This window comes from Felis catus, chromosome A3 (genome assembly GCF_018350175.1).
Source record: "Felis catus isolate Fca126 chromosome A3, F.catus_Fca126_mat1.0, whole genome shotgun sequence".
NCBI lineage: Eukaryota > Metazoa > Chordata > Mammalia > Carnivora > Felidae > Felis > Felis catus.
Genome location: NC_058370.1, coordinates 1396050 through 1422706, shown reverse-complemented (window position 1 = coordinate 1422706; position 26657 = coordinate 1396050). Strand labels below are relative to the sequence as shown.

Genomic DNA, 26657 nt, shown 5'->3' with positions numbered 1-26657 from the left:
CTCCTCGGAGCATTTGCTGTGGGCGGGACCGCACCGATGGCGTCTTCCACGCCTGCTGTGCTCGCCAGGCCGTTTCCCGAATCCCGTCTAAGGTCGAATGACAGTCTGCCGTGTGGACGGGCCCCGCTGCGTCGGTCACATTCCTTACAGAAGAAACAAAGGTCCCCGGCTTCTCCCGGCCCTTTCCAGGCTGAAATACAGTTTTGCTCACTTCGATGCTGGGATCGGGGTAATGTCCTCCAGCAGGGCTCTGACCGCGAGCCGCGCTGTGGCCGTCGCGGGGACACAGCATCCTCCGCGCACACGCGCACCCCATAAGCACGTCCTGACAGCCGCGTCCACACCGGTCTGCCCTGCTGCGCCCCCGGCCCGTGGGGTCCCCAGGATGGGGTCCGCCAGGCTCACCCGGGTGACCTCTGGCCCAGGCCGGCCAGGGAAGGACATCCGGGGACACGGAGTGTCAAGCAGTCAACTAGCAGGGGCAGGTCTGGGGGGCAGAGTGCCCGGGGCCGAGCAGGCCCCTCCCACCAAACAGGAGACAGGAGACGGGCCTTCGGGCTGGAGGTGAGGCTGGCGGAGTCACACTGGAGAGCCCGAGGTGGTCCGGCCTGTGGGCCAGGTGGTGACGAGGCTGGAGAGGCAGGTCCCGGGTCAGCTCCAGGAAGAGGTCTCACCGCCCGCGAGGGACAGCAGCTTCCATCAGAGAGGAGCACCGTTCCTATGTGCAGGCTCCTGGGCGAGGGGCTGCCAGGGCCTGACCTTGTGGTCCACCCTCTCCCACCCCTTCCACCCCTTCCCACCCCTCCATCCCTTCTCACCCCCTCCCACCCCTCCCATCCCTTCCCACCCCCTTCCACCCCTCCCATCCCCTGTCACCCCCTCCCACACCTTCCCACCCCCTCCCACCCCTTCCACCCCTCCCCATCCCTTCCATCCCTTCTCACCACCTCCCACCCCCTCCCACCCCTCCCATCCCACCACCTCCCACCCCTTCCCACCCCCTCCCACCCCTCCCCATCCCTTCTCACCCCCTCCTACCCCTTCCCACCCCTTCTCACTCCTTCCCACCCTTTCCATGCTTTCTCACCCCTCCCACCCCTTCCACCCCTTCCACCCCTTCCCACCCCCTCCCAACCCATCTCAACGCTTCCCACTCCCTCCCACCCCTCCCATCCCCTGCCACCCCTTCCCACCCCTCCCACCCCTCCCCATCCCTTCTCACCTCCTCTCACCACCTCTCACCCCCTCCCACCTCTTCCCACCCCCTCCCACACCTTCCATCCCTTCGCACCCCCTGCCACCCCTTCCCACCCCCTCCCACCCCTCCCCATCCCTTCCCACCCTTTCCCACCCCTTCCCACCCCCTCCCACCCCCTCCTACCCCCTCCCACCCCTCCCACCCCTCCCCATCCCTTCTCACCTCCTCTCACCACCTCTCACCCCCTCCCACCTCTTCCCACCCCCTCCCACCCCTTCCCACCCCTTCTCACCCGCTCCCACCCCCTCCAACCCCCTCCCACCCCTCCTCACAACCCCACCCCTTGGCACCCCGCGCCATCCCCTCTCACCACCTCCCACCCCATCCCACCCCTTCCATCCCTTCTCACACCCTCCCACCCCCTCCCACTGCTTCCCACCCCCTCCCACCCCCTCCCACCCCCTCCCACCCCCTCTCACCCCTTCCCACCCTTTCCATCCCTTCTCACTCCTCCCACCCCTTCCATCCCTTCTCACCCCCTCCCACCCCCTCCACCCCCTCTCACCCCTTCCCACCCTTTCCATCCCTTCTCACCCCTTCCCACCCCTCCCCATCCCTTCTCACCTCCTCTCACCACCTCTCACCCCCTCCCACCCCTTCCCACCCCCTCCCACCCCTCCCCATCCCTTCCAACCCCCTCCCACCCCCTCCCACCCCTCCCACCCCTTCCCACCCCCTCCCACCCCTCCCCATCCCTTCTCACCCCCTCCTACCCCTTCCCACCCCTTCTCACCCCTTCCCACCCTTTCCCACCCCCTCCCAACTCCTCTCAACGCTTCCCACCCCTTCCATCCCTTCTCACCACCTGCCACCCCCTCCCACCCCTCTCACCCCTTTCCACCCCTTCCCACCACTTCTCATTCCCTCCCACCCCTTCCCACCCCTTCCCACCCTTTCCTACCCCCTCCCACCCACTCCCACCCCCTCCCACTCCCTACCACCCCCTCCCACCCCCTCCCATCCCCTCCCACCACCTCCCACCCTTCCATCCCTTCTCACTCCCTCCCACCCCTCTCACCCCTTCCCACCCCCTCCCACCCCTTCCCACCCCTTCTCACCCCCTCCCACCCCTTCCCACCCCAGTGTTCCAAGATGGCAGCCTGGCTTCGGCATCTGGACCAAGAACCCAAAGAAGGAGTTGGGGCAGAGTGTGTCAGGGGGTCAGTTGAGTCCACACGCTCACACCCCACAGCATGAACCGTGTCCCCTGGCCCCACTGCATCCTGCCGGAGCCGTGTGGCCTCAAAGCTCCCAGGGGACACGCCCTGTGCGGCAGAGATGAGTCCTGGGACCCAGGCCTGGAAGGGCAGGAGGAAGAACGGGGCGAGGGAAGATGGGGGGACGGGGGGGAGGGTGGCCCCTGTGCCCAGAGCCGCGTGTCCCCATCTGCAGGGGGGTGGAATCGCCCATTTTACCGATGGGAAGACTGAGGATCCGACCGGCCCCACGGCGGCACACTGGCAGAGACAAGTGTCATGAATCGAATGTTCTCATGCTGAGGGCCTGGCCCCCGTGGAGTGGCGGGGGGCTCGTCACGGGATTAATGTCCTCATGAGAGGGGACCCCGGAGCCCCCACCCTGCCCAGCACGGGAGGGCGTGACAAGAGGGAGGTCTGCTAACGAGGCGGGTCCTTACTGGGACGGCCACACGGCCCCAGAGCTGGGGCGATGTCTGTCACCCTGGCAGGATTTCGGCCCTGGGCCCTGAGGGGGGTCCTGGTCCAGGGCACGCCCCCGGCCCCGTGCAGGGAGGGCCGGGCACAATTATCAGATGTCGGTTCCGAGACGCCCCCGAAGGAAGCGGCCGCACGCAGCACCGGGAATGCGGAAGCCTCCTGGTGTCCTGCCACGCGGGCCGTCCGAGTCCCGATGGAGACCTCTACGGTTAACACGAGGTAAGTGTGTGGACACGAGATGGGGGAGACAAGGCAGGACAGAGGCCCCAGGGGAACGGGGCCACCGTGGCCGGGGAGAGCCGCCTCCTGGCTGGATCCCCGGGGGACGCCCCACCGTCAGCCGCACTGGCCAGAGGCCTGGGCCGGGGACAGGCCGCCCGCAGCACCGGTGCGAGGACCTCCCACGGGACACCTCCCTCCGAAGTCGGGGGGCTGCTGGGTCCTGAGCACCACGCCCGCCCAGCCCTCCCCAAATTCCCGACGTGCAGCCTGGGGAGGGCCGCCCTTGGGGGAGGGCGGGAAGCAACCTGAGGGTGTGGACTCAAATCTGGGGCATACGTGTGCTCACATGTCCGTGTGCACGCGTGGCCGTGCCCCTGCACGCACATACACACGTTCACTTCTAAAGTGCTGACCCTGGGGCAGGGTTCTGATCCCTGCTCTGGCACTCACAGGTGGTTTGACCTTGAGCGAGGAATGTTGGCCCCTCTGCCTCAGTGTTCCCATCTGCAAATGGGGTCCGGATGGGGACCCGCCTCCCGGGGCGAGGAGAGGAAGAGCTGATCCGTCTGGGTGGAGCTCCAAAGATGCCCGGTCACCCCTGGTGGCTCCAGGACCCCAGGTGGCCCCTTTCTGATCTGGTCGGAGGCCAGTGGCCGTGCTGGCCGCTCCCTGGGGCACAGAGACGAGGTGTAGAGAGCAATTACTCTGGTCATTTACGCTCAGATTTATCTTAATCGGCAGCACGTTAGAAACGCACATCGGATGACCGTGTGACGCCTGTTCTGTGTATGATCCTCTGTCCTCTAAGGGCTGCTCCGCAGTAATTACGTTCTGTGTTTAATTCACAGCGTGATCGCTAATGCACGTCGTGCGGGGCCGTCCCCAGGACCCCCCAGGACCTCCCCCCCAGGAGTCACTCACGTGCACGGGAGCAACGCGGGGGCCATCGCCGCCCCCGGAAGTCACTCATCCGGAGCCTGGAGGTCCCCAGTCCCGTCCTCTGCTGGCCCCGTCTGGGCCCTGGCATCGTCACAACACCCACGGTAATGAAGACTGGTCTGTGTCTGTGTCTGTATTTGCCACCTTCCCGGAGAGGCTCAGAGCAGCACATGTGAGCCACTGCGGGCCCCGCAGCCCCGTCCGGAGCCAGCGGGCGGTCAGGCTAGGGCACACGGGCCGGTGGCCCCCCTCTTCTGTCCTAGCAACACGGATGGTGGTGATGGAGGGACGGGAGGGGCGGGTGGAGCCGGTGGGGCCGGAAGGGGGGAGGACCCGGCCGCTCTGCCCCTCCACCCCCCCCCAGCTACCCTGGCTCCCCAGAGACAGCTCGTGGGGGCACCTCCGCACACTGTCCCTTTGCGCTGCCCGCGGTGGCCTCACCCGTGGGGCGTCTCTCGTTTGGTCTGAAGGGGAGAGAGCGTGACCTCAGGGGCCGTGGACCTGGGAGCACCTTGCGGGCGCTGTCCGCCCTTGAGCAACACGGGTGTGAACCGCGTGGGTCCACGGCACGCGGGACCTTACAGGGTGGCCCTGTGGGCGAACTTTCTTTTCTTAGTGCATCCCTCCGTCTAGCTCACTTGGTGGGGAGAGTCCAACAACACACACGGCACGCCCAGCGTGAGTCCAGGGTCGCTGCTGCTGTGCACGCGCTCCCGCCAGCGGAGGCCAGCGGCTGTTGGGGGGGGGGGGTGTCAAAGCTGCACTTGGAGTGGCGGGCGGGCGGGCGCCCCGGCCAGGAAGTGTTCAAGGGCAGACCGTGGGTTCCCGCTGCCTGGGCCTGCACCCGGCCCACCAGGGCGAGCGGCCGGCTCGCTGACCATCCAGCACCCGGCCCGGCCGGACGGTCCGCCCCTCAGGAAATAAACGCGTTCTTGCAGCGCCCCGGGCCCAGAGGGGCCAGGTAAAGCCGGTCATGGCTGCGGACGGCGGAGTCCTTGTCCTGAGAAGCACCAGTGGCGTCGTTTAAAATGAAGGTTAGGGGGCGCCTGGGTGGCGCAGTTGGTTGAGCGTCTGACTTCAGCCAGGTCACGATCTCGCAGTCCGGGAGTTCGAGCCCCGCGTCGGGCTCTGGGCTGACGGCTCAGAGCCTGGAGCCTGTTTCCGATTCTGTGTCTCCCTCTCTCTCTGCCCCTCCCCTGTTCACGCTCTGTCTCTCTCTGTCCCAAAAATAAATAAATGTTGAAAAAAAAATTAAAAAATAAATAAATAAATAAATAAATAAATAAATAAATAAAATGAAGGTTAGGCTGGGGCGCCTGGGTGGCGCAGTCGGTTGAGCGTCCGACTTCAGCCAGGTCACGATCTCGCGGTCCGTGAGTTCGAGCCCCGTGTCGGGCTCTGGGCTGATGGCTCGGAGCCTGGAGCCTGTTTCCGATTCTGTGTCTCCCTCTCTCTCTGCCCCTCCCCCGTTCATGCTCTGTCTCTCTCTGTCCCAAAAATAAATAAACGTTGAAAAAAAAATTTAAAAAAATAAATAAATAAAATTAAAAAAAATAAATAAAATGAAGGTTAGGGTCGCTGGGGGGGCTCAGTGGGTTAAACGTCTGACTCCCGATCTCAGCTCAGGTCTCGGTCTCAGTTTGTGAATTTGAGCCCCGTGTTGGGCTCTGCGCGGGCAGTGGGGGGCCCCCTGGGGATTCTCTCCCTCCCTCTCTCTCTGCCCCTCCCCTGCTTGCGCTGTCTCTCTCTCTCTCTCTCTCTCTCTCTCCCCCCCCCTCAAATAAACATTTAAATACATATGTATATAAAATTAGGGTTGTATAATGAAGCTTGGGGGACGCCTGTCTGATCACAAGGAAATACCGCGTGGAGTGTATATCTTGGCGAGGAGGGTCTTCCGGGCTTCTTCCTCCAAGATGCCCCTCCCCTCCACCCCTCCTCCTCCTCCTTCCTCTCCTCCACCCCTCCCCCACCCTCCCCTTCCCCTCTCCCTCCTCCTCCTCCCTCCTCCCCCTTCTCTCCGCCCCTCCCCCTCCTCCCCTCCTCCCTCCCCCCTCCCGTCCTCCTCTTCTCCCTTCTTCCCCCCCTCCTTCCCCTGCCCCACTTGTCCTAGCTCCTTTCCTCTGCCCCAGGCTGCGGTTGCAGGGCTCATAAGCGGGCAGCTGAGTTGTCCCCTTCCTGGCCACCTCTGATCTCTGACAACAGTACGCACGCCATGAGCAACAACTACAATTGAATTAAGACCAGAGCTGCGTAGGGGATGGGGCCCCTCAGGGTGGGGTGGGCGCCTCGGTTCGGAGAGCCCCCCGGGGCCATATGCCCAGGTGTCTTGGCCACACGCATCTGGCAGAGCCACCTTTGTGTTTGGGGACAGGGGCTACTTCTGGAAAATGCCGAGTGTCTCCGTGTGAATCCAGCCCCAGGAGGAGCCTCCCGGGCTCAGGATGACAGGTGACGTCTAAATAGCTCTCGATTTGTTATCTCCAAGCACCAGACTAAACAAGCCTTTTCTCTCCTCGCAGCTGAGAAATGCGGCAGACGCCTCCCTGTTTACCAAGGACCACGGTCGACTGAGAGACGCACGGTTTGTCAGTCTTCTGATGTCCCCAGTTGTGACTGAACGTCCTGTTCCACGGCTTCAGAATGAGGATCTCGGCTGGAGGTGGGGAGGGAGGTGGAAGATGTGTCCGCCAGCTGGGGAGCGGCTCCTACTGCCGAGCCCCGGGCAGCTCTGACCCGGGCCCGCCTCCCAACACCCAGGCAGGACCGGCCACAGACCCGGGATTTCTTGGCGTAAAGTCCACGGGTGGCTCAGTCGGTTGAGCGCCTGGCTCTTCTCGTTTTTAATTTTGTTTTTAACGTTTTATTTATTTTTGGCAGAGAAAGAGCATAAGCAAGGGAGGAGCAGAGAGAAAGGGAGACGCAGAATCCGAAGCAGGCTCCAGGCCCCGAACTGTCAGCACAGAGCCCGACGCGGGGCTCGAACCCACAAACCGCAACATCATGACCTGAGCCGAAGCCGGACGCTCCACCGACGGAGCCCCTCCAGGCCCCCTGAGCGTCTGACTCTTGATTTTGGCTCAGGTCACGATCGCGGCAACGATCATGGGGTTGAGCCCCAAGCTGGGCTGCACGCTGAGCCTGTTTAAGGTTCTCTCTCCCCCTCCCCCCTAAATTAAAAAATAATATTATTATAAAAAATAAATAAACCTGAAAATCCTGTTCTAAGATATAAAGGAAAGGGCCACCGAAAGACTTAGCAGTCATTTACCTTTCAGTCTGAATTAGTATCGGCTCTTTCACCAGCAGATTTGGATGACGTGGGGGAGGGCAGAGGGTGGCAGGGTACATGCGGCCACAGAGGAGGGGCAGGTGGAAAGGGCGCCAGCTGTAAGAAAAGCCCCCAAAGCGAGCTAGGAACCTCTGAAGACAAAGTCTTCATTCTCCCCCCTAATTGGGGCCGGCCTCGGGCTCAGCCTCCCAGTGCTCCGAAGGTCCGTGAGGATGGCTGAGGGCCAGGCTGCCGCATGGGTGCGGTGAGCCTCGGTGCCGTGAGCAGACGCCCCCGGGCCCGGAGGGGCCGCTGAGCACAGAGCCGCGGGCAACGCAGCGAGGCCCCCGCCACACCGGGTACGTGCTGACGCCTACCGAGGGGGGGGCTGCGGAGGGGGGCACCGTGGGCGTCGGGGGGCCCGTGCAGAACGTGAGTTTGAGCCGACACCTGGGGCGGAGGCGGCAGGCGGGGGCGGAGGGGGGTGTGTGGAGACGGCCCAGGGCCCAGACGGCTGGAGACGGCGGCCCTCCACCACCCACACTGTGAGCCAGGCGCGGGCGGGCGGGGGGGCGGCCCCGGACCCACGGGCAGACCCTCCGTCGGGACCCCGGGTAGGGGCAACCTCTCTAGGCAGACTCCACGCCCCAGGGGCAGGGCCGGGCCTCAGCCACATGCCCCCGGAGGACCTGCAAGCCAAAGTGCCCAGCGGAGCGGAGAAGCCTCCGGCGTCTCGGGGTGCCGGGCTGGCGGGGCAGGCGGGTTATCGTTTCCTGAGAAAGCCCCGTGAGCACACATCTCAGCATGAAACCCATCTATCTGTCCAGAAGTTTGGAAAGTCAGAGTCACCGAAGTTTGTTTCCATTAAGACCCCGCTGTCCTTCCCTCTTGCAAGACAGTCCTCGAGGTCCAGTCCGGGCAGGCTGGAGGCCCCCGCCCTTCCCGCAGGGACAGAACCTGGTCATCAAAGAACCAACCGTCACCTCTCCCTCCCGGAACCGTGGACTGGCCTTGACTTGTGCCTGCCGAAGGGACGTGCGGGGGCAGCCGGGGCCCGAAGGGACGTGTGGGGACGGGCGGGACGCACACACGGCGTCTTCCTTTTCCTTTCGTTGTCACGTCATCACAGGAGGGTTCGTGGAGAAGCCGGAACAGGGCAGAGGCCATCCCGGGCACAGAGGACACCAGCCACGCGGACAGACAGGCAGACGCTCAGGGCCTCCTGAGGTGGACAGCAGACGGTCAGAGGGGGGACGTGGCAGAGGGGACCCCGCCCCCACCCGAGCTCAGCGGTCACTCTCGAGAAGTGTCTCCATCCCACACCTTCCCCTCCTATGGGGCCCAGTCCTTTCCAAAGACTTCCTGCTGGTCTTAGACCCCCCAGGACTTTCCAGAAAGTCCTAGAAAACCTTGGAAAGTCTCAGGCTGATGAAGGGGAGTGGACGCTGGCCCGGCTCGGGAACCCCTATTGTGTTCCAAACAGAGGTGGCCCGCACATCGATGCCCCCACACCTGTGTCCACCGTGCTGGCCCTCGCTGCTCAGGTGACGGTCCCGTGCATGCCAGGCGGGGGGACCCTGTGGCCAAGGGGGGGGCGGAGCTGAAGGAAGGCCCCCTGGTGACCGTGGATCCGACGCCTCACCGGTGTGGGGCTCAGGGGACGTTTCCATGGGCGCCCTGGGCAAAGCAGGTGTCACGTGTGCCTCACCTGCCCCGTCTGCCCCCAGCCCTGCTTCCTGGTGTCCTGCCCCCAGACTCCCTGCGTGTGCTCCCACCTCACGTCTGTCTCGGGGAGGAGGGGACCCAGGCATCTCCCCGGCGCCCTCAGATCTCATCAGTTCCCCCCACGTCCCGCTCTGTTTTCCCACAGGGTGACACGGAGCTCAGGAGAGGCTGCGACCTGCGGGCAAGGCAGGAATGGCCCCCAGGCTGCCTGACTCTGTCCCCTCCTCTGCCTGGGGAAGGCTTTGCAGGAGCAGCAGGAACCCCGACGAGAAGGGAGCAGGGGCAGCGGGTCCGCTGCAAACGCGCCCCGGCTCGCGGCCCAGAGGCCCCTGCGCTGCCTCCCTGCCCCTGTGACTCCGCGTCATTACTCGGGGCTCACCTCTCCTTCCACGGCCTTCGTTCAGGCAGGAGACGCCTCCGTGGACTCCTGAGCGAAAAGGAGGTGCCCGCCCGGCTCCCGGCCCGGCGACTCAACAGCGGGCAGAGAGGACCGCCCTTCGATAGACAGTTTTATTCGACCCCCGACATGGTTCTGCTAAGTGTGTAGAAACGCGAGGACGGTGCCCCTCGCCGGCCTCCCCGACCTGCAACGCGCTTCGTGCCCTGGCTTGGCCTCTTCCCCCAAATTCCTTTATTAGCATTTTCCGACAAAGTCAGACACTCCTTGTCAGTGTGCAGGCGGGTCAGGAAGGGGGTGGACTGTTGGCCTCGGGGTGACTCCCCTTAGCTTACTGAGGGGAGACGGCGGGGGGTGGGCGGGCTGGCCGCCCGGTGCCACCAGGTCGCAGAGGACGGGCCCCGGGAGGACGGCGTCCCGCAGGCCTGGGGAGGACGGGGCCCCGCGGGGAGGACGGCTCCCTGTGGCCCCGGGAGAGACCGGGACCGGGCTGCTCGGGGGCTCAGGTGGACGCCGAGGGCAGAGCTGCTGGTGAACTGGGGAGGACATAGCACGGGGAGCCTCCAACTGTATCTTCTCAGAAGCGTGTTTTTCTCGAGTGACCCGGCTGTGCAGGCAAGTCAATCGGAGACGGTGACGTGCTGCTATGAAGCTAATCGTCAGCTGTCACAGGAAGAAGCAAATTATCCCCACTCCGCTCCCGGCAGACCGAAGTGTCTCGGGAGCTAATGTCTTCATCATCAAGCCTTGAAATTTCCAGAGAAGGCGGGAGTCCGTTGGTGCGTGCCTCTGTCCTCATTTCCCGACCGGGTGCGTGAAACCGCGGGCCTGCCTGGCGGCCGCCCTGCCCTCCCCCCACTTCACGCAGAAAGGGCTGGGGGATGGAGGGGCACCAGAACCCGCAAGTGACATCTGAAGTGCTCGACTGCAGGTGCCGGAAAGCCCAGTGGAACCAGACTGAGAGCAGGCTGCGGGGGCGGGGGGGTGGGGGGGTGGGCAGGCTCCAGGCGCCCCGGGACTCAGGGCTCAGAGCAGCGTCCCCGGAAGCAGTTCGGCGACCGCAACCAAGAGTGTCTGCCCTTCCCCGCAAGTGGGGAGGGGTCTGAGGGTCCACCTTGCGCCCCCGGGGCCGTGGGAATGGGGTCTCTGGTTTCCTGGGGGCGGGAGAGGGCAGGGCCAGCCTGGGGGAGCCAGGGGTCTGGACGAGCCAGGCCAGCACATGTCCCCCGCGGGGTCGGCGCCAGCTGTCCACGGCAGAGCAGCGCTGTTTGGCCCGTTGTGAGGGCTAACAAAGGAGCAACAGATTTCCCATCCAGAGGCCCAGGCTGCCACGCAGGAGCGCTGTTGGGAACAACATGACAGAAGCCAGACTCGGAGCTTCTGGGCCGCGAAGGATGTCGCCGGCCAGACGATTTGCTCAGCACCGTCGAGCAGCCTTGTAAGGCGAGTAAGCCACCGCGCCTCGCAGCCGTCACGCTCACTGTGCGCGGGAGCCCGCGTGCGACGCGGCTGTGTGCGCCGGGAGCGAGCAGGTTCAGGCGGGAAAAGCGCTGGGAACAGAGCAGGCGCAGAGAATCCCGCAGAGTCGTGCCGTCGTGACGAAAGCAGCGCCGTGCGTGCGCGCACACGTCCGAGTGCGTGTGAGCGCGTGTGCGCACGTGTGCGTGCGGGGCTGCGTGAGCGTGCGGTTCGTAGGAGTGTGAGCGTGTACGTACGATCTCAGCAGACCCTGTCCGTCTGTGAAGCACGCATAATCGGAGCGTGTTTTCGTTGATCGTTTCCCCGGGAGTGTTTCCTCCCGCGTGCTAATGCTCCCCTCCCCCAGCGAGGTGGGAGGGGGTCTCATGGACGGAGGGGGGCGGGGGATCCCAGGGAGGGGGGTCGCAGGGAAGAGGGGTTCCAGCACCCTCTCTCTTGCTGCTGGGCATCTCCCCCACAGCTTCCAACCTGGGGTCCCACAGCCACGAGCGCGTACCAGGACGTAGAAGCCAGAAGAGGCCTTACCTGGAGCGGGCGCCTTTCTCTGCACGCCCGCGGCCAGAGCGCATGCCCACGGCATGTCTGCCTGCAGAGCCGGGAGACTCAGGGTGGAGGGCAGAGGCACGCAGGGATACCTGCCGATGACCCAGGGGCCGCCGCTGTCTGGGGTCCCCAACTTGCCGTGGGGGCCGCACCGGAACCCACGGGCTGCCCGGCCTGCTGTGCGCTTCTGTGGGACCCCTCCTCCACCCTAGGCTCTAGGCTCTGGAGTTCGCTTGCCCGCGCCCCCCCCCCCCCCACCCCGGGGCACCTGGCTGCATTTGGAAAGGGTGTTGCCTTGAACGGGCCGTCGGAGCTTCGAGGCAGGAATGACAAAGAAGGCTCCCGTTCAGGTTTTATTTCTGGAACTCGTATGAAGTCACTGGAAGATGAGAGAGTGTTCTATTTAAATATTTCTAGGCAACTAGAATTCCTGATTACAGACAAAGGGAGCGTGTGCTTCGGATCCGCAGAGAAAGCTGGAAGCGGGAGCATCATGTTTATGCAAAACTCCATCCTCCCCGCCAAGGAGGAGAGAAGACGGGAAGGCGGAGGAAAGAGAGGTGGGAGCCTAGCTGCCCAGCCCGGCCTGGTGCCGCCTGCCTGGTGAAGCCGAGGGAGGTGCCTGGGGCCGGGGTGGGGGGGCACGGGGAGGGGTCCCCGCACCCCGCCGTCAGAGAGCCAGCGCACTGTGGAATCTGCGAATCCCCGTCCCCCTTCCTCCCGACGATAAATGGAAGCCTCACATTAGCCGAAAGGGATCCTTTCGGTTTTAAATTGCCTGCTACGTTCCCAGGCGTGCCTGGGAAATTCAACCGCAAATCAGCAAATTTATAAGAGGCATAAAAACCCAGGCTCCTGGGATGAGGTGACGGCACCCCGCCTCTCTGCACACTGAGCAGGTGGAAGTTGGTCCTTCTGTGTCAGACGTGCTGTGTGTGTGTGTGCACGTGCGTGTGCGTGCGCATAGGTGTGTGTGTGTGTGTGTGTGTCTTTGCCCAGGGCAAATTAGGGACCCTCCTTCCAGCATGACCTGGAGGGGGGAGGGGAGGGCGGCAGCGACCTCCGGTGGGAGTGTCACCCCATCAGCTCCAAACCTGGGCCAGAGACGCTGGACTGCAGCTTCCAAGGCAAGTGTAACCAGCACCCTCTGGGGCCCGCGGTGAAGCCATGGGGAGCCCCCCGGGACACTCGTAGAGAACCGCGCGGCACTGACAGGCCTTGGAAGTCAGACCTTCTCATCTCCTAGGAGGTGAGCCAACGGGCCCCTTCCTGCAAATCACCAGCTTCCTTGCGCGTCTCCTTGGAGAAGCCTTCAGTGTCCCAAACGGGGCTCCCGCTGGCTGGCGCAGGGCCTCCGGGGCTCCCCACCTGCCCTTCTCGGCGGTGGCTCTGCTTGACGAATCTCCGGCTAGGCTGGCTGCTGTGCAGGGTGACGCCTGTGAAGATGTGGGCCGACGGTCCTGAGGGAACCAACCCCTGACCTGCAGCCACAAGCTCAGCCGTCCGTGCATATCTCTGCACGGAGCCTGCAGCGCACGGGGAATGAACCCCCACACCTACACCCGCTGCGCCCCTGCGGCCTCGCCTCTCCTTCCTCACCTCTGGCCGCGGAGCTCTTTCCAGACCACCCGTGTCCCCCCGCCAGCCAGGCCCCCCGGCCCTCCTCCCGTCACTCCCGTCACCCTCCACCGGAAAACACTTGTGCACTTGGCGCTGTGCACACAGTGTGCCGTGAGCTCTGGGAAAGTGGCCTCCTGTCGTCGGGCGCTGACCACACTCAGTAAGTGCTGGACAGGTGGCAGACTGGACGGTGAATGCCGGGGAAGCCCTACGGAGAGGGCCTCCGGTCGGTGGGAACGAAGTCTCTTTGCAGCATTTGTCCCCAGGGAGCCCAGGGGCGGGGGTGGGGGGGCGGCCAGGGCCCACGCAGCACCCTTTTGTGAAGGCGTCCTCAGTGGCTCTAATGCACGTTCACCAGAAAGGTGCAGCCCAGTCACGAGCCCGAGCAGCGGCTTCCGGGAAGGGGTCACGCTGGACGCACGCAGCCCCCTCCGGGGCCCTCCTGGCTCTCGCTCTGGGCTCCGCTGTCTCTGCGACCACACGCCCAGCCCAGGGGGCCTCAGGGCAGGGGCAACAGGTGGGCTGGCCAGTGGAGACCCTCTGAGCCCCTGTGCCCGGGTGCCCGACACACGTGGGCATGCGCACGCGCACACACGTGCACACAGACCCCGTGAGGGGCGGGTGAGTCACCAGGAGGGCGGGAGGGGCGAGGGCCAGGTGGCGAAGCTCCGGGGGCCGGGGGCCGGATGGCCGGGACGCGCCCGCAGCCGGGATGTGCCGTGAGCACACGGGCGCCCGGGCGGAGGGAGGCTCCCCGGCCCCTCCGCCGGATCGCGCTCACACCTCGCTCACGTTTGCACGTGTGTTGCCCTATTTTTACAATTTTCCTTGGAATGCTGTACGTTCTGGAACATATGCAGTTTCCACGCCGCGGATGAGAAGATCTACAGCGAACACTCACACACGCACACTACGTTTCCTCGGTGTCTCCAAAGGAACGTTCTCCCCCCGCCCCCCGCAGGAAACATCATGATATACCGACACGGTCCTGCCATTAACTTTTTAAAAAACAATTTTTTTTTAATGTTTTTTTTCAACGTTTATTTATTTTTGGGACAGAGAGAGACAGAGCATGAACGGGGGAGGGGCAGAGAGAGAGGGAGACACAGAATCGGAAACAGGCTCCAGGCTCTGAGCCATCAGCCCAGAGCCTGACACGGGGCTCGAACTCACAGACCGCGAGATCGTGACCTGGCTGAAGTCGGACGCTTAACCGACTGCGCCACCCAGGCGCCCCCAAAAAAAATTTTTTTTAACGTTTATTTTATTTTTGAGACAGAGAGAGAGCATGAACGGGGGAGGGGCAGAGAGAGAGGGAGACACAGAATCGGAAGCAGGCTCCAGGCTCTGAGCCGTCAGCCCAGAGCCTGATGCGGGGCTCGAACTGACAGACCATGAGATCGCGACCTGAGCTGAAGTCGGACGCTTAACCGACTGAGCCGCCCAGGCGCCCCAACTTTTTTATTTTTAATTTAGCCCCAGCTCTTGCCACCAAGAGCTGTCCGACGGCGGATGGGGCCCAGGGGAGAGAGAGGCACACCTGCAAAGCAGAAGGGGCCCCACGGCGCCAGTGACCCAGGGACCAAATTCCTGTAGCCAGAAAAACACTCCTACTCCCCAACCAGGACCTTCACTCCTGAGATGGGTGAGTACCCCCCACTTCCCCCACAGCTGTGGGGCAGTGGCTCGGGGGCCTCAGTGCACAGGGGACAGCCAATTCCCGCCCCCCCCCGACACGCAGCATCTGGGGCATGGGGGCAGGGCAACAGGCCCCCGCTCCCCCAAAGCCAGCCAAGTACCAGGCTTCAGCCTGTCAGCCTGGGGGCCGGGCACCCGCCAAGGGCACGGCCGGGTCACCCACAGACACAGCCGGACCCAGGATCGGCCCTCCCCGCACCTTGCCAACACTTTCTTTAAAGGGTCCCAGCTGTTTAGGAAGTGTTCACGTCAGGGGAAGTCAGAGAGAAGGGGCCGAACCAGTTGGAAGGTTCCGGCCTCCGTGCCGTCCGGGCTGTCAGTACGCAGGAGAGTGGTTCCAAGCCGGCCGCCAGGGAGCCCCCCCCAGGAGGGCCTGCCGCCCTCTTTGTAGAACGAGGCCTTCCAAGTGACATTTCCTCCACGGTTTTAAGCAAATCCCTTGTCCTAATATTTGTGCTAAGTTGACTTTTATGATTTTTTAAGCTCCTAGGCTGGCTCGGAAAAAATCTTTGAAAAGAAGGCCAGCTTAACGGAAAGGTCAGGGGTTTAAAAACCAAACAGTGAGCTTAAGCAGCTGGGCCAGGGCGCACCTCCACCAGCAACGTCCTGAGCAGCTTTGGCTCCTGGCCGGCAAAGGGACAGGCCCCCGCGGTCACTGGCTGGTCCCTTCCCCTTGGGAGGCTCCTGGGAGAGGCGGCCACACGGCACGGGCCACGGTAGGGCCCCGTGTTACCTGTGTGCCGAGATGGCAGCGAGCCCCTGGCACGGCGGCGTGGTCTGGCGGGATCACCTCCTTTTGTGATCCAACCCCCAGGGGGTTTTGTGCCCCAACCCCCAGACCCGTTTACTTCGTTGGTGGGCTTGCCTTCCAGAGAATAAGCTCAGCTAACCCGGAGGGGTTTTCCTGCAACCTTTGTTGGCCTGGGCCCCTCACACCCTCCGAAGCCACCGCACCACCCTCAGCAACTCCCACCACGCAGGCGTTTGCTGAGTGTCCACGGCGGGCCAGCGCAGCCCGCGTGCGTCACAGCCCCCGCCCCAGACGCCCCAGGGAGCATCTGTGCCACCGCCATTCCCATGTTACAGATGACAAATTGAGGCACAGAGAAGCTAAAGCCGATGCCAGGCACCACGTGGCAGGGCCACGATTAAGCCTCCTGTGCTGGCTTCCCGCGAAGAGACGCTTGTGGTGTCTTTGAACGCTACATTTTGAAGCGCGTTTTTTTCTGTGCTGGACCCCGGACGAGACCATCAGGTTCCGCGGACCAGGCCGGCCAGTTCACAGAGGAACAAACACAGACCCCATGCGCTCGCCGTGGGCAGGTGTGGGCCAGGGTCTGGGGTCTGGGCGAGCTTCTTAGGTCTCGCTCCCTTCTTTCAACCCCCTAGGCCTACGGAGGGTTCCTATTAGCACAGCGGGGTCCACACACGGACAAGGCCAGGCCTTGACTGTGACCCCCAGGGCCACCCTTCCCAACGCCCCTGGGCCTGGGCCTGGGCCGGGACCATGACCTGTGATGATCAAATCCAGGCGGCCATAAGGGGGTGTGTGTGTGTGCCCACCCGCCCCCGGGCGCCAGGTGCAGGAACCCAGGCGGCAGGGGGAGGGTGCTCTCTGCCCCCCTCACTCACTACTCCCACCCAGCTGTGCTGGAGGCCGCCTGGGCCTGGGCGCCCACGAGGGAAGGGCAGCGCCCCAGCCGCGCCAACGGGGCTTACCTCCCTCACCCCTCCCTGAACCAGCTACGAACGACCAGGGGGCAGTTCCCTCCCTGGGGCGGGTGGGGGGCCCGAGAAGTTGGGAAGGCGGGGAAGGAGGGGCGTGCCCCGGGAGAGGTGCCTGGAGAGAACCGCTGTCCCCTCCCCGGCCCCCGGGAGCCGGGCGGGGGCGGCACTCGGGCGGGGCGGGGCCGAGGCCGGGGCCGCCCCCGCCCCCACCCCGCCCCGCCCCCCGCCCCCACCCCGCCCCGCCCCCCGCCGCCGGGCGCGCCGCGCCGTCGCCCGCTGAGCCGAGGCGCGGAGCCCGGGAGGGCGCGGGCGCGGCGGGCGGTGTGCGCGGAGAGCGCGCGGGAGGCGAGCCCAGGCGAGGGAGTGAGCGCGCCGGGGCGGCCGTGCGTGCGCTCCGCTCGGCGCCACAGGCTCTCCGCGCGCCCGGGACCCGCGGGGTCCGGAGGTCGGGGGAGGAGGCCCGGGCCGGCGGGGAGCGGGAGGGCGGCCCGGCCCCCCGCCCCCTGCGGCCGGCGCCCCTCGGGCGCTCCGGGTGGCGCTTCCGGCTGGACGGCGCGCCCGCTCTCGGTCTCGCGCCCACCCCGCCGGCTTCCTCCGCTCGGTCCCCGCCGGCGCCGCGCCCACCATGCGCCTCAACGGCTCGGCGCCGGGTCCGCGGGGCGCGCCGGGCGCCAAGCCCTTCCCGCTGCCACCCTCGGGGCTGGAGGCGGCGCTCCTGGTCCCCGGCTTCGGTAACGGCTCAGGCAACGAGTCCGAGCGCCTCCGAGCGGCGCCCAGCAGCGACCTGGATGTGAACACGGACATCTACTCCAAGGTGCTGGTGACCGCCGTGTACCTGGCGCTCTTCGCGGTGGGCACCGTGGGCAACTCGGTGACGGCGTTCACGCTGGCGCGCAAGAAGTCGCTCCAGAGCCTGCAGAGCACGGTGCATTACCACCTGGGCAGCCTGGCGCTCTCCGACCTGCTGATTCTGATGCTGGCCATGCCCGTGGAGCTGTACAACTTCATCTGGGTGCACCACCCCTGGGCCTTCGGCGACGCCGGCTGCCGCGGCTACTACTTCCTGCGCGATGCCTGCACCTACGCCACCGCCCTCAACGTGGCCAGCCTCAGCGTGGAGCGCTACCTGGCCATCTGCCACCCCTTCAAGGCCAAGACCCTCATGTCTCGCAGCCGCACCAAGAAGTTCATCAGTGCCATCTGGCTGGCCTCGGGCCTGCTGGCCCTGCCCATGCCCTTCACCATGGGCCAGCAGAACCGCAGCGCCGACGGCCATCACCCCGGCGGCCTGGTGTGCACCCCCATAGTGGGCACCGCCACGATCAAGGTCGTCATCCAGGTGAGCGGCTGCTTCGCGCGGGAGGAGGGCTGGGAAGAAACAGGGGTCTCGCGGGGGGGGGGGCAGGGTCGGCAGGCTCTCCCTCAGGGAAGCTGCGGGCTTCTCTTTCCCCCACCCCAAAAGTAGTTTCCAGTCTGTGTCCCCCTCTGGGACAGCGCGCTAGAGAATGTCACCGGGAAGTTTTACTTGGAAGCTGGGAAGGAGATGGGGGGCAGGGGGTCCTCAGGATCAGCCTGCCCCCCTCTTCCCACCTTGCACTCCAGCGCGGCCAGACCTTGCCCCCCCATCTCATCCCCTCCTTCTATCCAAGGGGGCTGGGCCCTCAGATCAGCGAGGTCTCTGAGGGTCCACGGATGGGCCTCAGCCGTCTCCAGACCCCGGTGTGCATGCCGGAGGCCATTCCTTTCATCGGCTTCTCAAAAGGCTGTGTGACCCCAAGAGGCCGGGTCCCTCTCCTCTGCGGCAGAGCCCCCGGGGGTCAGCACTGCTCCCCCCCCCTCCCCGGGCCTCCTGGCTGCTCTGCCCCCTGCTCACAACTTGGGAGGTGGAGCCGAGCCTGATGCCCTGTGGGGCCGGTTCCTTAGGTACGCCTCGGTTTTCCCGTCTGTGAACCAGGGTGATCACAGCCGTGGCCTCAAGTGGCAGAGGATCGAGGAGGAAGCGTGTGGGAAGGGCTTGCACGCGGCACGTTCAGGAGCACTGTCTTGGTGGTGCTGGTGAAAAGTTGCTTCTGCTGGGAAGGGCTTCCGGCATTTGGGCGTGGTGGCGGGTGGGGGGCCCGCGTGAGGCGGGTAACGCCGGAGCCCGAGGGTCCGAGGAAGGTGTCTCGAGAGCCCAGGCGGGAGCCCTCCCCGGGAATCGGCTCCGACAAGGCCTCCTGGCAGGTGGGGGGTTCTGGCCCTGGAGACAAGGTTTCTCAGGCCAGGACAGAAATGCCACCGTGGACGGCGTCATGGCCCCAGGACCGGGTAGCCACAGAGGTGCAGGTGGGGTGGGGACGGTGGGCGGGGCCGGGGGGCCACTGTCCCCATGGGGCTGTCCTTCCACACGGCCCGGCAGGACTCATGCTGGGAGTGGGGTAGGAGCTGTCATCTGTACGTCACTCCCTGGGCTCTGGCTGACCCACCACGAGTGGCCCCCCCACACCTGCACTGAGAACTTGTGGCCACGGGGTCCCCTGCGTGGAGAGGCACCCCCACCCCAGCCACACGTAGCGGGGAAATGAGTAGAGCCCAGCCGCCTATCTGCACAGGAGGCAAGGGCACGCAGGGCCGCATGCAGTGAACGGTGGGAAGTTGTCCCCGCTCCTCCCGAGGCCCGAGTCTTCTCCCTTGCTCCTGTCTCGCTCGGCTGGGCCCCGGGGCCACTCCCGCCTGCCTTTGAAGGTATGACGCGGCCGTTCAGGTCAGCAAGTCGAGTCAGTAACACTCGCTGCCCCCACCCCAGGAGACGCCTCCACTCGGACCCCTGCCCCTTTGGCTCTCGGGGTCCTTGGCCGGGAGCAGTCGGGTTTGGATCATCAAAAACAAACCACAGCAGAGCAGACTGGGCACGCCCCCCCCCCAAAGCGTCCTCTCCATTGGCCCCACGCGATCAGACGCCTCAGTGACACTGCTTCACCTCTCAAAGGGCCGTCTCTCCGAGTCCCTGTGCTCAGAGGGTGCCACACCCACACTGCCCAGGGCGTGTCATTCGTCCAGGATGTCTGCTGAGCACTGACTACGGACAGGCCCCACTTCTGCACCCACGGACATAGTGCTGCCCCAGCATTTACCAAACGCTCACTGGCTTCCTGACGCCCCCCAGATCGGCCGCAGTCTTGTGCTGGGAAGGACTGATAGGGCTCACTCCAGGCGCCCTTCCCTTCATGCTGACGGCCAAGGGCGGACGGCAGGAGTGTGGCCGGGCCCTTCTACACGACCCCTCCCTCTCAGGAGAGGTGTCCCCGGTTGACGTTCCCCCTCGGGCCTCTGGGCCGCTTGGCAGGACGGGGGGCGAACGTCCACTGTCTTTTAAGCAGCGACGTCTGCCCGGCAGGGGCTGGGTGCTTGTGTCCATCCGTGCGTCGCCCTCTCACCGGCCATGGTGGAAGCGTGCAGCCGTTGGCCGATCGAATGGACCCTCTTTCCAAAGCGGGGGCCTCTCCCAGCCTGTGTGTCCCCCAGGAGGCCACCAGCGTCCCCCCCCCCACCGCCCCTCCCCACCATCCGCACGAGCCCATGCTGGGCACTTACATGCAAACTAGTGCTTAGAAATGAGGTGGTTCAGTCAGATATCTGAGCAGCTTAGAATGGTCATTGCCGAACACATCTTGAGCAGGTATCTCATTATCTGAGCAGGTAGCCTGGAGCTGGGCCGAGGGGAGCTTGTACAGAGGGCAGGGCCACGCCCGGGCCGGCGGAGACCCCAGGCCCTGGGCCCCGAGTTGACAAGGGCGTCTGGCAGGAGGAGCCCACGGAGCCTGCCACGTTCCCTAATCCGGTCCCTCCTCTGGCCCTAGGAGGGAACTGGACTCAGGCTTTCCAACGCACTGTTGGTTCCAGTGCAGCCGTCCTGAGTGAAAGACGTGCGCGCACCAGCCACCGAGGGGCCCTCCCCTTAGAAAGTTCCTCTGAGAACTTTCGCCTCCACCGTTCATGCAGGTGTCTGCCCGGGGTGGGGCAGCGGGCCGCACCGGTGGCCCTGCTCCTGTGGATCTGCCCCGGGCTGGGTCGTGTTTGGTCCCACGCAGCCCTGCCGGGTCCCTGCTCTGACCTCAGCCACGCTCTCTGTTGCTGCTCGGGTGGGATGCCCATCCCTCCGGCGAATGCGTCCTGAGCACTTACTGAGTGCGGCGAGTTCCAAAGGCAGTGAGCCGAGGGGACCGGTGACCAGGGGTGGCAGACGCCTGGGGGGATTGTGCATCTGGTTCAGATCGGACGTGGCTGGGGTCTGGTCCAGCCTCCTAATCCCGGCGGCCCCCAGCCTGACCCAGGACTCAGCAGCAAATATGCCGCCTGCCCCAAGGCGGTCGCTAACCTGGTCACCAGCTCTGCCTGGTGCCAGCCCCAGCTCCCTAGACTCATGTTGTCCCCATGTGTTCTCCCGGTTAGAGAAGGGGGGAGGGGAGGCGCTGACCTCCGGACCAGTGTTCTCAAGCCTGGGGACTGTGGCCACGCGTATGCCAACACATACAGGTGCACACACAGAGACACATGCACAGACATACATGCACGAACATGGAGATACCCAGAGACACACGGACGTGCACACGCGTGCACGTCGACATGCAAAGAGGCACACGCAGACACATATGTGCTCGTATTACACATAAACACACGTGTGTGCTTACACACAGACACGTGCACAGACACTTGCACACATACATGCGCACACATGTGCACACAGGTTGCACACGCACACGCACACACAGACGCATGCACACATACATGAGCACATACAGCTGTACTTGACCGTGTGCCCGTGCAGCATCCTGTCCACACGGCAGGCTGTCTGTGCAGCTCGGTTAACAGCGGGTGGTCTGGGAGGCCCCATCTTTTCCGTCAAAAGTAGGGAGGCCTCTGTGCTGCTCGGGGCACAGGATCTGGGGGACCGGCGTGTGCAGCAGGCTGGTGAGGGAAGCTCAGGACCCATCCTTCTCTAACAGGTGCCGTGCGCATCGGCCCCCAGGATCAGGGTCACCCCAGCCCTCGGTGCTGAGGGACATGACTGGGCAGAATCCCAGGGACCCAAGTGAGCGCTCACGTGGTGCCCCGAGGCGGTCTTGCCCTGTCCCTGGCGAATGTCCTGGGGGCGGTAGGGCCTTGCCTCCGGGGAGACCTGGTTCTGCTGTTTTTTGGTAAACGTATGGTCTCTGTGATGCTCAAACCAGCGGCAAAGTGTGTCCGCCCTCGGAGAAATCTGCTCCGTGGGCAGGGCCGGAGGGAGCCCGGAAGCCTCCCGGGGCAGAGCGACCCCGCGCGCACCGCGGTGCCCAGGCGAGGGCAGGGGCGGGGGAGCCTGGTGGGCACCAGCGAGGGCTCTGGAGCTGTCACTTCATTGTTGCTGTTTCCAGCCCCCGCGGGCCTCGCAGCAGCTGCGCGGCCGAAGGATCCTGCTCCTGGGGGCTCCCTGCTCCTTTGTTCACCTTCCTAGACAGGCGTGTCCCCGGCAGGGATACACCGTCTTTCCGGAGGAGCAGGGGCGTGGGGGAGGAGCTGGCGCCCCGCACCCCCCTGCCCAGAGCCGAGGCAGCTCCATCACGGGCCCTCAAGGGCTGACGCGGCTCCGCGGGGGCAGAGGCAGCCAGGACCCGCCTCCACAAAGTGGGAGAAGATTGGGCCCAATAAAATTAGACCAGGAGGCAATTTCTCAGGGCCTCTGCCCTGTGGCACCTCGATTCTCCATTCCTGCCCCTGCCTGTGAGCCGCAGGCCTGGTGGTCGCCGCCGGCCGGCCTCAGTGATGCTGGCACTCTCGTGGGCAAAGGGTAGCGAGCCGCAGGGTCCCCACCAGAGTGCCCAGCTCCCAGCCGGTACCATCACATCCCCCCACCCTGGGCACTGAGGGCGCAGCGGCCCCCCCCAGAGCATGGGTCCCCCTCCGCCTCCTAAGTGAGGGACCTTCTGAAATCAGCGCCAGTGCCCTGGGGATTAAAGAGATGGGGCCGGTAAGCCCAATGCGGGGTTTCCAGTTAGACGCTGGGCCAGAAAGGGCAATCGCCGTGAAGGCTGCGAGCCAGCTGTCAAAGCCGGGCACTGCCCAAGGGCAGAGTGTCCACCGAGGGAGGACAGGCTTGCAGGACGGGCGGTCCTGGGGGGGTGTGTGCCTGGCAGCGGGGGGAGGGTATCCCACCTGCTCATGATGTCGGGGCTGGGGGGGGTGGGGCTTTGTTTCCCTCCAGCACAGAAGGAACAGCCACACACCCCATCTGGTCTCCCAGTGGCTTGTGTTACGAGGAGAAAAGGCATCTGAAGCCTTTCTTGTTTTCCATTGTGGTGACGCACACACAGCAGATTACCGGTTCAGCCGTCCCCACCGCCAGCACTCGGCCGTCAGTCGGGAAGGGCTCTGCGTCCCCATTAAGCCTCGCCCACTCCCACTTCCTGGGTCCAGGTTTGACTGCTGTCCGCCCTCGTCTGCGGGGTCTCGGGCCTTTCCTCGCCCGTGAAGCGTCGGGGTCCCCGAAGGAACGCGCTGAGCGAAAGCAGCACCGTCAGAAAACCACCGACATTCCGGAAAAGGGACAGCACTGGGGACAGATTAGTGGCTGACGGGCTGGGGGCGGGGTCGACTTTGGGCCATCAGTGTCCTGCCTCCTGACTGGTGTCCCTTACGTGGCAGGGCTTTTATCAGAGCTCGTGGAGCTGTGGACTGAGGGGTAATTTCATGACTGAATTACGTGTCAGTGAGCGCGTCAGGAACCAAGCTGAGGGCGCTCGGAGACCTCACCCCGTGAAGGCCCTGGGGGGCACCAGGTCCCCTCTCATGGTCCTCCTAAAGGCCCAATGGCCCAGAAGGACCCGAGGGGTCCTGGGAACACTCGCGGGGAGCTCAAAGCCCGGCAGCCCCGTCTCCCCTCCGCTCGCACCGAGAGCCAGGCAGGTGCTGGGGGCCCAGGAGACACAGGGGACGAGGGCCTGACTCCCACACCCAGAGGAGCACAGTGTTGCCGAGCTCATGGCCCTGGGCTCCGCCTGGGCCCCAGAGACACCTGCCGTCCCCAGCAGCCACTGGCAAAGGTGCAGCCACTAGGGGCTGTGTGGCCGGCCCGGCCTGGTGCCGTCCGGTGAGGGCCGGGCTCCTCGGGTCCAGCCAGGAGGCTGCTCCCCTGCAGCCTGCGGGACCGCACCCCTGCGTCATCACCCTGGGCTGGTGTGGGGGCGGGGCGGGGGCAGGGGGGCAGTAGGGCCCCTCGGGGGCACGCAGCACGGAGGCCTCACTGCTGGCCAGCCGTAGGACCCTGGCCAAGCGACACGACCTGCACCTCATTTCTTTGTCCACCAGCTGCGGGTGGCGGCTCGCGGCCCAGTGGGTCAGGACCCTTGGGGTGCTTGGGACGGCCCCGGGCGCCACGCGAGGGCTCCGCGACGCGCACACCACAGAACAGTGGCGTTCGTGGGGACACCAGGACCCCCGATCTGCGGTTTTAAGGCAACAAGAGCTGCTCTCCTCCCGGGAGGGTCCTCGTCCCGGGGCTGGGAGCTGTTTCTGTCATCCGTGTGCGTCCACGCTCTGGGGGTCCCCGTGCACCCCCCGGGTCCTGCCAGAAACCTTTTATTTTAAAGTTTACCCCTAGAGGGGCTCCTGGGGGCTCAGTCGGTTAAGCGTCCAACTCTTGATTTCAGCTCAGGTCGTGATCTCGCGGTTTGTGAGTTCGAGCCCCGCATCAGCCTCTGTGCTGACAGCTCAGAGCCTGGAGCCTGCTTGGGATTCTCTCTCCTTCTCTCTCTCTGCCCCTCCCCCGCGTGCACACACGCCCACTCTCTCAAATAAATAAACTGAAAAAAAGATTTAAGATCTACACCTAGTAAAAATCAGTTTCCTTTTGCTTCCTTCCGAGTTCTGGCAAACGCACACAGCCCCGTAACCGCAGCTCAGAGCATCGCGGCCAGTCTTGTCGCCCCAAAGCTTCGTCTTGTCCTGTTGCTTTGGGGCGGGCCTGCCCCGTCCCAGGATCTGTTTTCCTCCCAGCCCCGCACCTTTTCCAGAATGTCACGTAAATGGAGCCTCACGGGGCGTCACCTCCCGAGTCTGGCTTCTGTCACTTACCACGGTGCTCGCTGTTGTCTGAGTCGAGAGCTCTTCCTCCTTTTATGGAGGATTCCGTTGAAGCTGGGACCACGTCTGTGTATCCGTTTGCCGGGTGAGGGGCACTGGCTCGTTTCCAGTTTTGAGCAGCAGCTCGTCCTTGGTTCAAGCTTCAGTGTGAACGTGCGTTCTCATTTCTCCGGAGTGAACCCTAAGGAGGGAGCCGGGTTGCCGGGTCATACGGGAGGGTGTTCGACCTTTTAGGAAACGGCCAAGCTTTTCCCGGGTGGAGGTGCCGTATGGAACGTCCAGGCGCTCTGCGGCTGCCCGCACCTGCTGTCGTAGGCGCGACCCTTGTTTTCCTCTAGCTCCCAGGGGTGTGCCGTGGGACCTTGAGGTTTGGTTTGCGCTTCCCTAATGATCGGTGCCGTGGAGCGGCTCGCCACGCTCTGTCCGCGTCTGTGCGCCTTCTCTGACAACATGTCGGTTTCGGTACCTTGCCCAGTTTTTATTTACGTATTTTTTTTTCATTTTTAGTGTTTATTTATTTTTGAGAGAGAGAGAGGGAGAGACAGAGCACAAGCAGGGGAGGGGCAGAGAGAGAGAGGGAGACACAAGATCTGAAACGGGCTCCAGGCTCCGAGCTGTCAGCGCAGAGCCCAGCGTGGGGCTCGAACCCACGAACCGCGAGATTCTGACCTGAGCCGAAGTCGGAGGCTTAACCGACGGAGCCCCCCAGAGGTTTTAAACTGACTTGTTTTCTTACTGAATTTTGAGAGTTTTGAAAACTGCATACGAGTCCTCTGTGCAGGTACGTGCTTCGCAAGCGTTTTCTCCCCTGTGGTTCATCTGTGCATTTTCCTGACCTTGTTTGTCACAGAGTAAACAGCTGTCATTTTGACAGACTGCAACTTATCAGACGTTTTAACGAATCACACTCTTGGTGTTGTGTCTAGGAATTCACGAAGATCCCCTTCCCCGGTTCCTTCCATCATCTTCGTCATTTATGTTTCACGTGCAGGTTTATGGTCTGTTTTGAGTTAATTTTTCCACAGGGTGAGCTATGGATGCTTGTCTTTTCTTTTTACATATCCACATCCAAGCGGTCAGTGCCGCTCGAGAAAAGACGATCTTCTCTGCGCTGAAGCTTTTTGGCACCTCCATCAAAAGTCACCTGACCTCCCGTGCGGGGCTCTGCCCAGACCTTCCTCCGTCTGCGTGGCTGCGCCGTCCCTGTCCCCAGACTGCCTCCAGCACCGCAGCCTTGTGGGGGGTGTTCCAGACGGCGGGCTCCTCGGTCCTCCTGTTCTTTCCCAGAAGCCCTGTGCTACTCTCGTTCCTTTGTTTTCTATGTAAATGTCAGAATCCGCTTCTCGGCGTCCACAGAAGCGCCCGCAGGGGTTTTGATTTAAACTGGGACAGTGTGTGGCTCAGTGGGGGGAGACTTGGCATCTTAACCCTGAGACATCTGGTCCCCAAGCACAACGCAGCCCTCTGTTTGGTTAGGTCCCCTTTGCCGCGGTTACTGTGCCTCTGCCGGCACACAGATCCTGACGTGCTCGGTTAGGTTACGCCTAAGTATTCGTGTTTGGGGTTATCGCGCACGGGCTCTTAAAATTTTTTCTCTTTCCCGTCGTGGACGGCCAGCATAGAGAAATGTGAGTGGGTTTGTGGGTTGATGTGTGTCTTGTGACCATGGTAAGCACACGTATGAATTCTGCAAATAATTTTGGAGGTTCCCTGGGGTTTTCTGTGCAGGCAGTCCTGTCGTCTGTGAATAGAGAAAGTTTCATTTCATCCTGTCCAATCTGTATGCCTGTAATATCCTTTTACTGCCTCATCGCGCCGGCTGTGACGTCTGATACGTTCAGAAGAGAAAATCTCCCGGCCTCGTTCCTGATCCTGGAGAGAACGTGTTCGTGCTTTATAATTAATATGAGGTTTTTTGTTAAGCTTTTAGTAGATGATCTTTATCAGATTAAGAAATTTCCCTTCTATTCCTAGTTTGCTGAGGGTGTTTATCATGAACGGATG

At 63.8% G+C, this 26657-nt stretch overlaps 1 protein-coding gene across 1 annotated transcript in view; it reads left to right on the top strand.

Moving 5' to 3' along the window:
* The first annotated feature begins 16871 nt into the window (after positions 1-16871).
* NTSR1 (neurotensin receptor 1) overlaps positions 16872-26657 on the top strand; it is a 47388-nt gene continuing 37602 nt past the window's right edge. Inside the window, exon 1 of the mRNA XM_019828012.3 lies at positions 16872-17895. Within this exon, the coding sequence (XP_019683571.2) occupies positions 17182-17895 (714 nt within the window). The 5' untranslated portion in view covers positions 16872-17181. The remainder of the gene's footprint in view (positions 17896-26657) is intronic.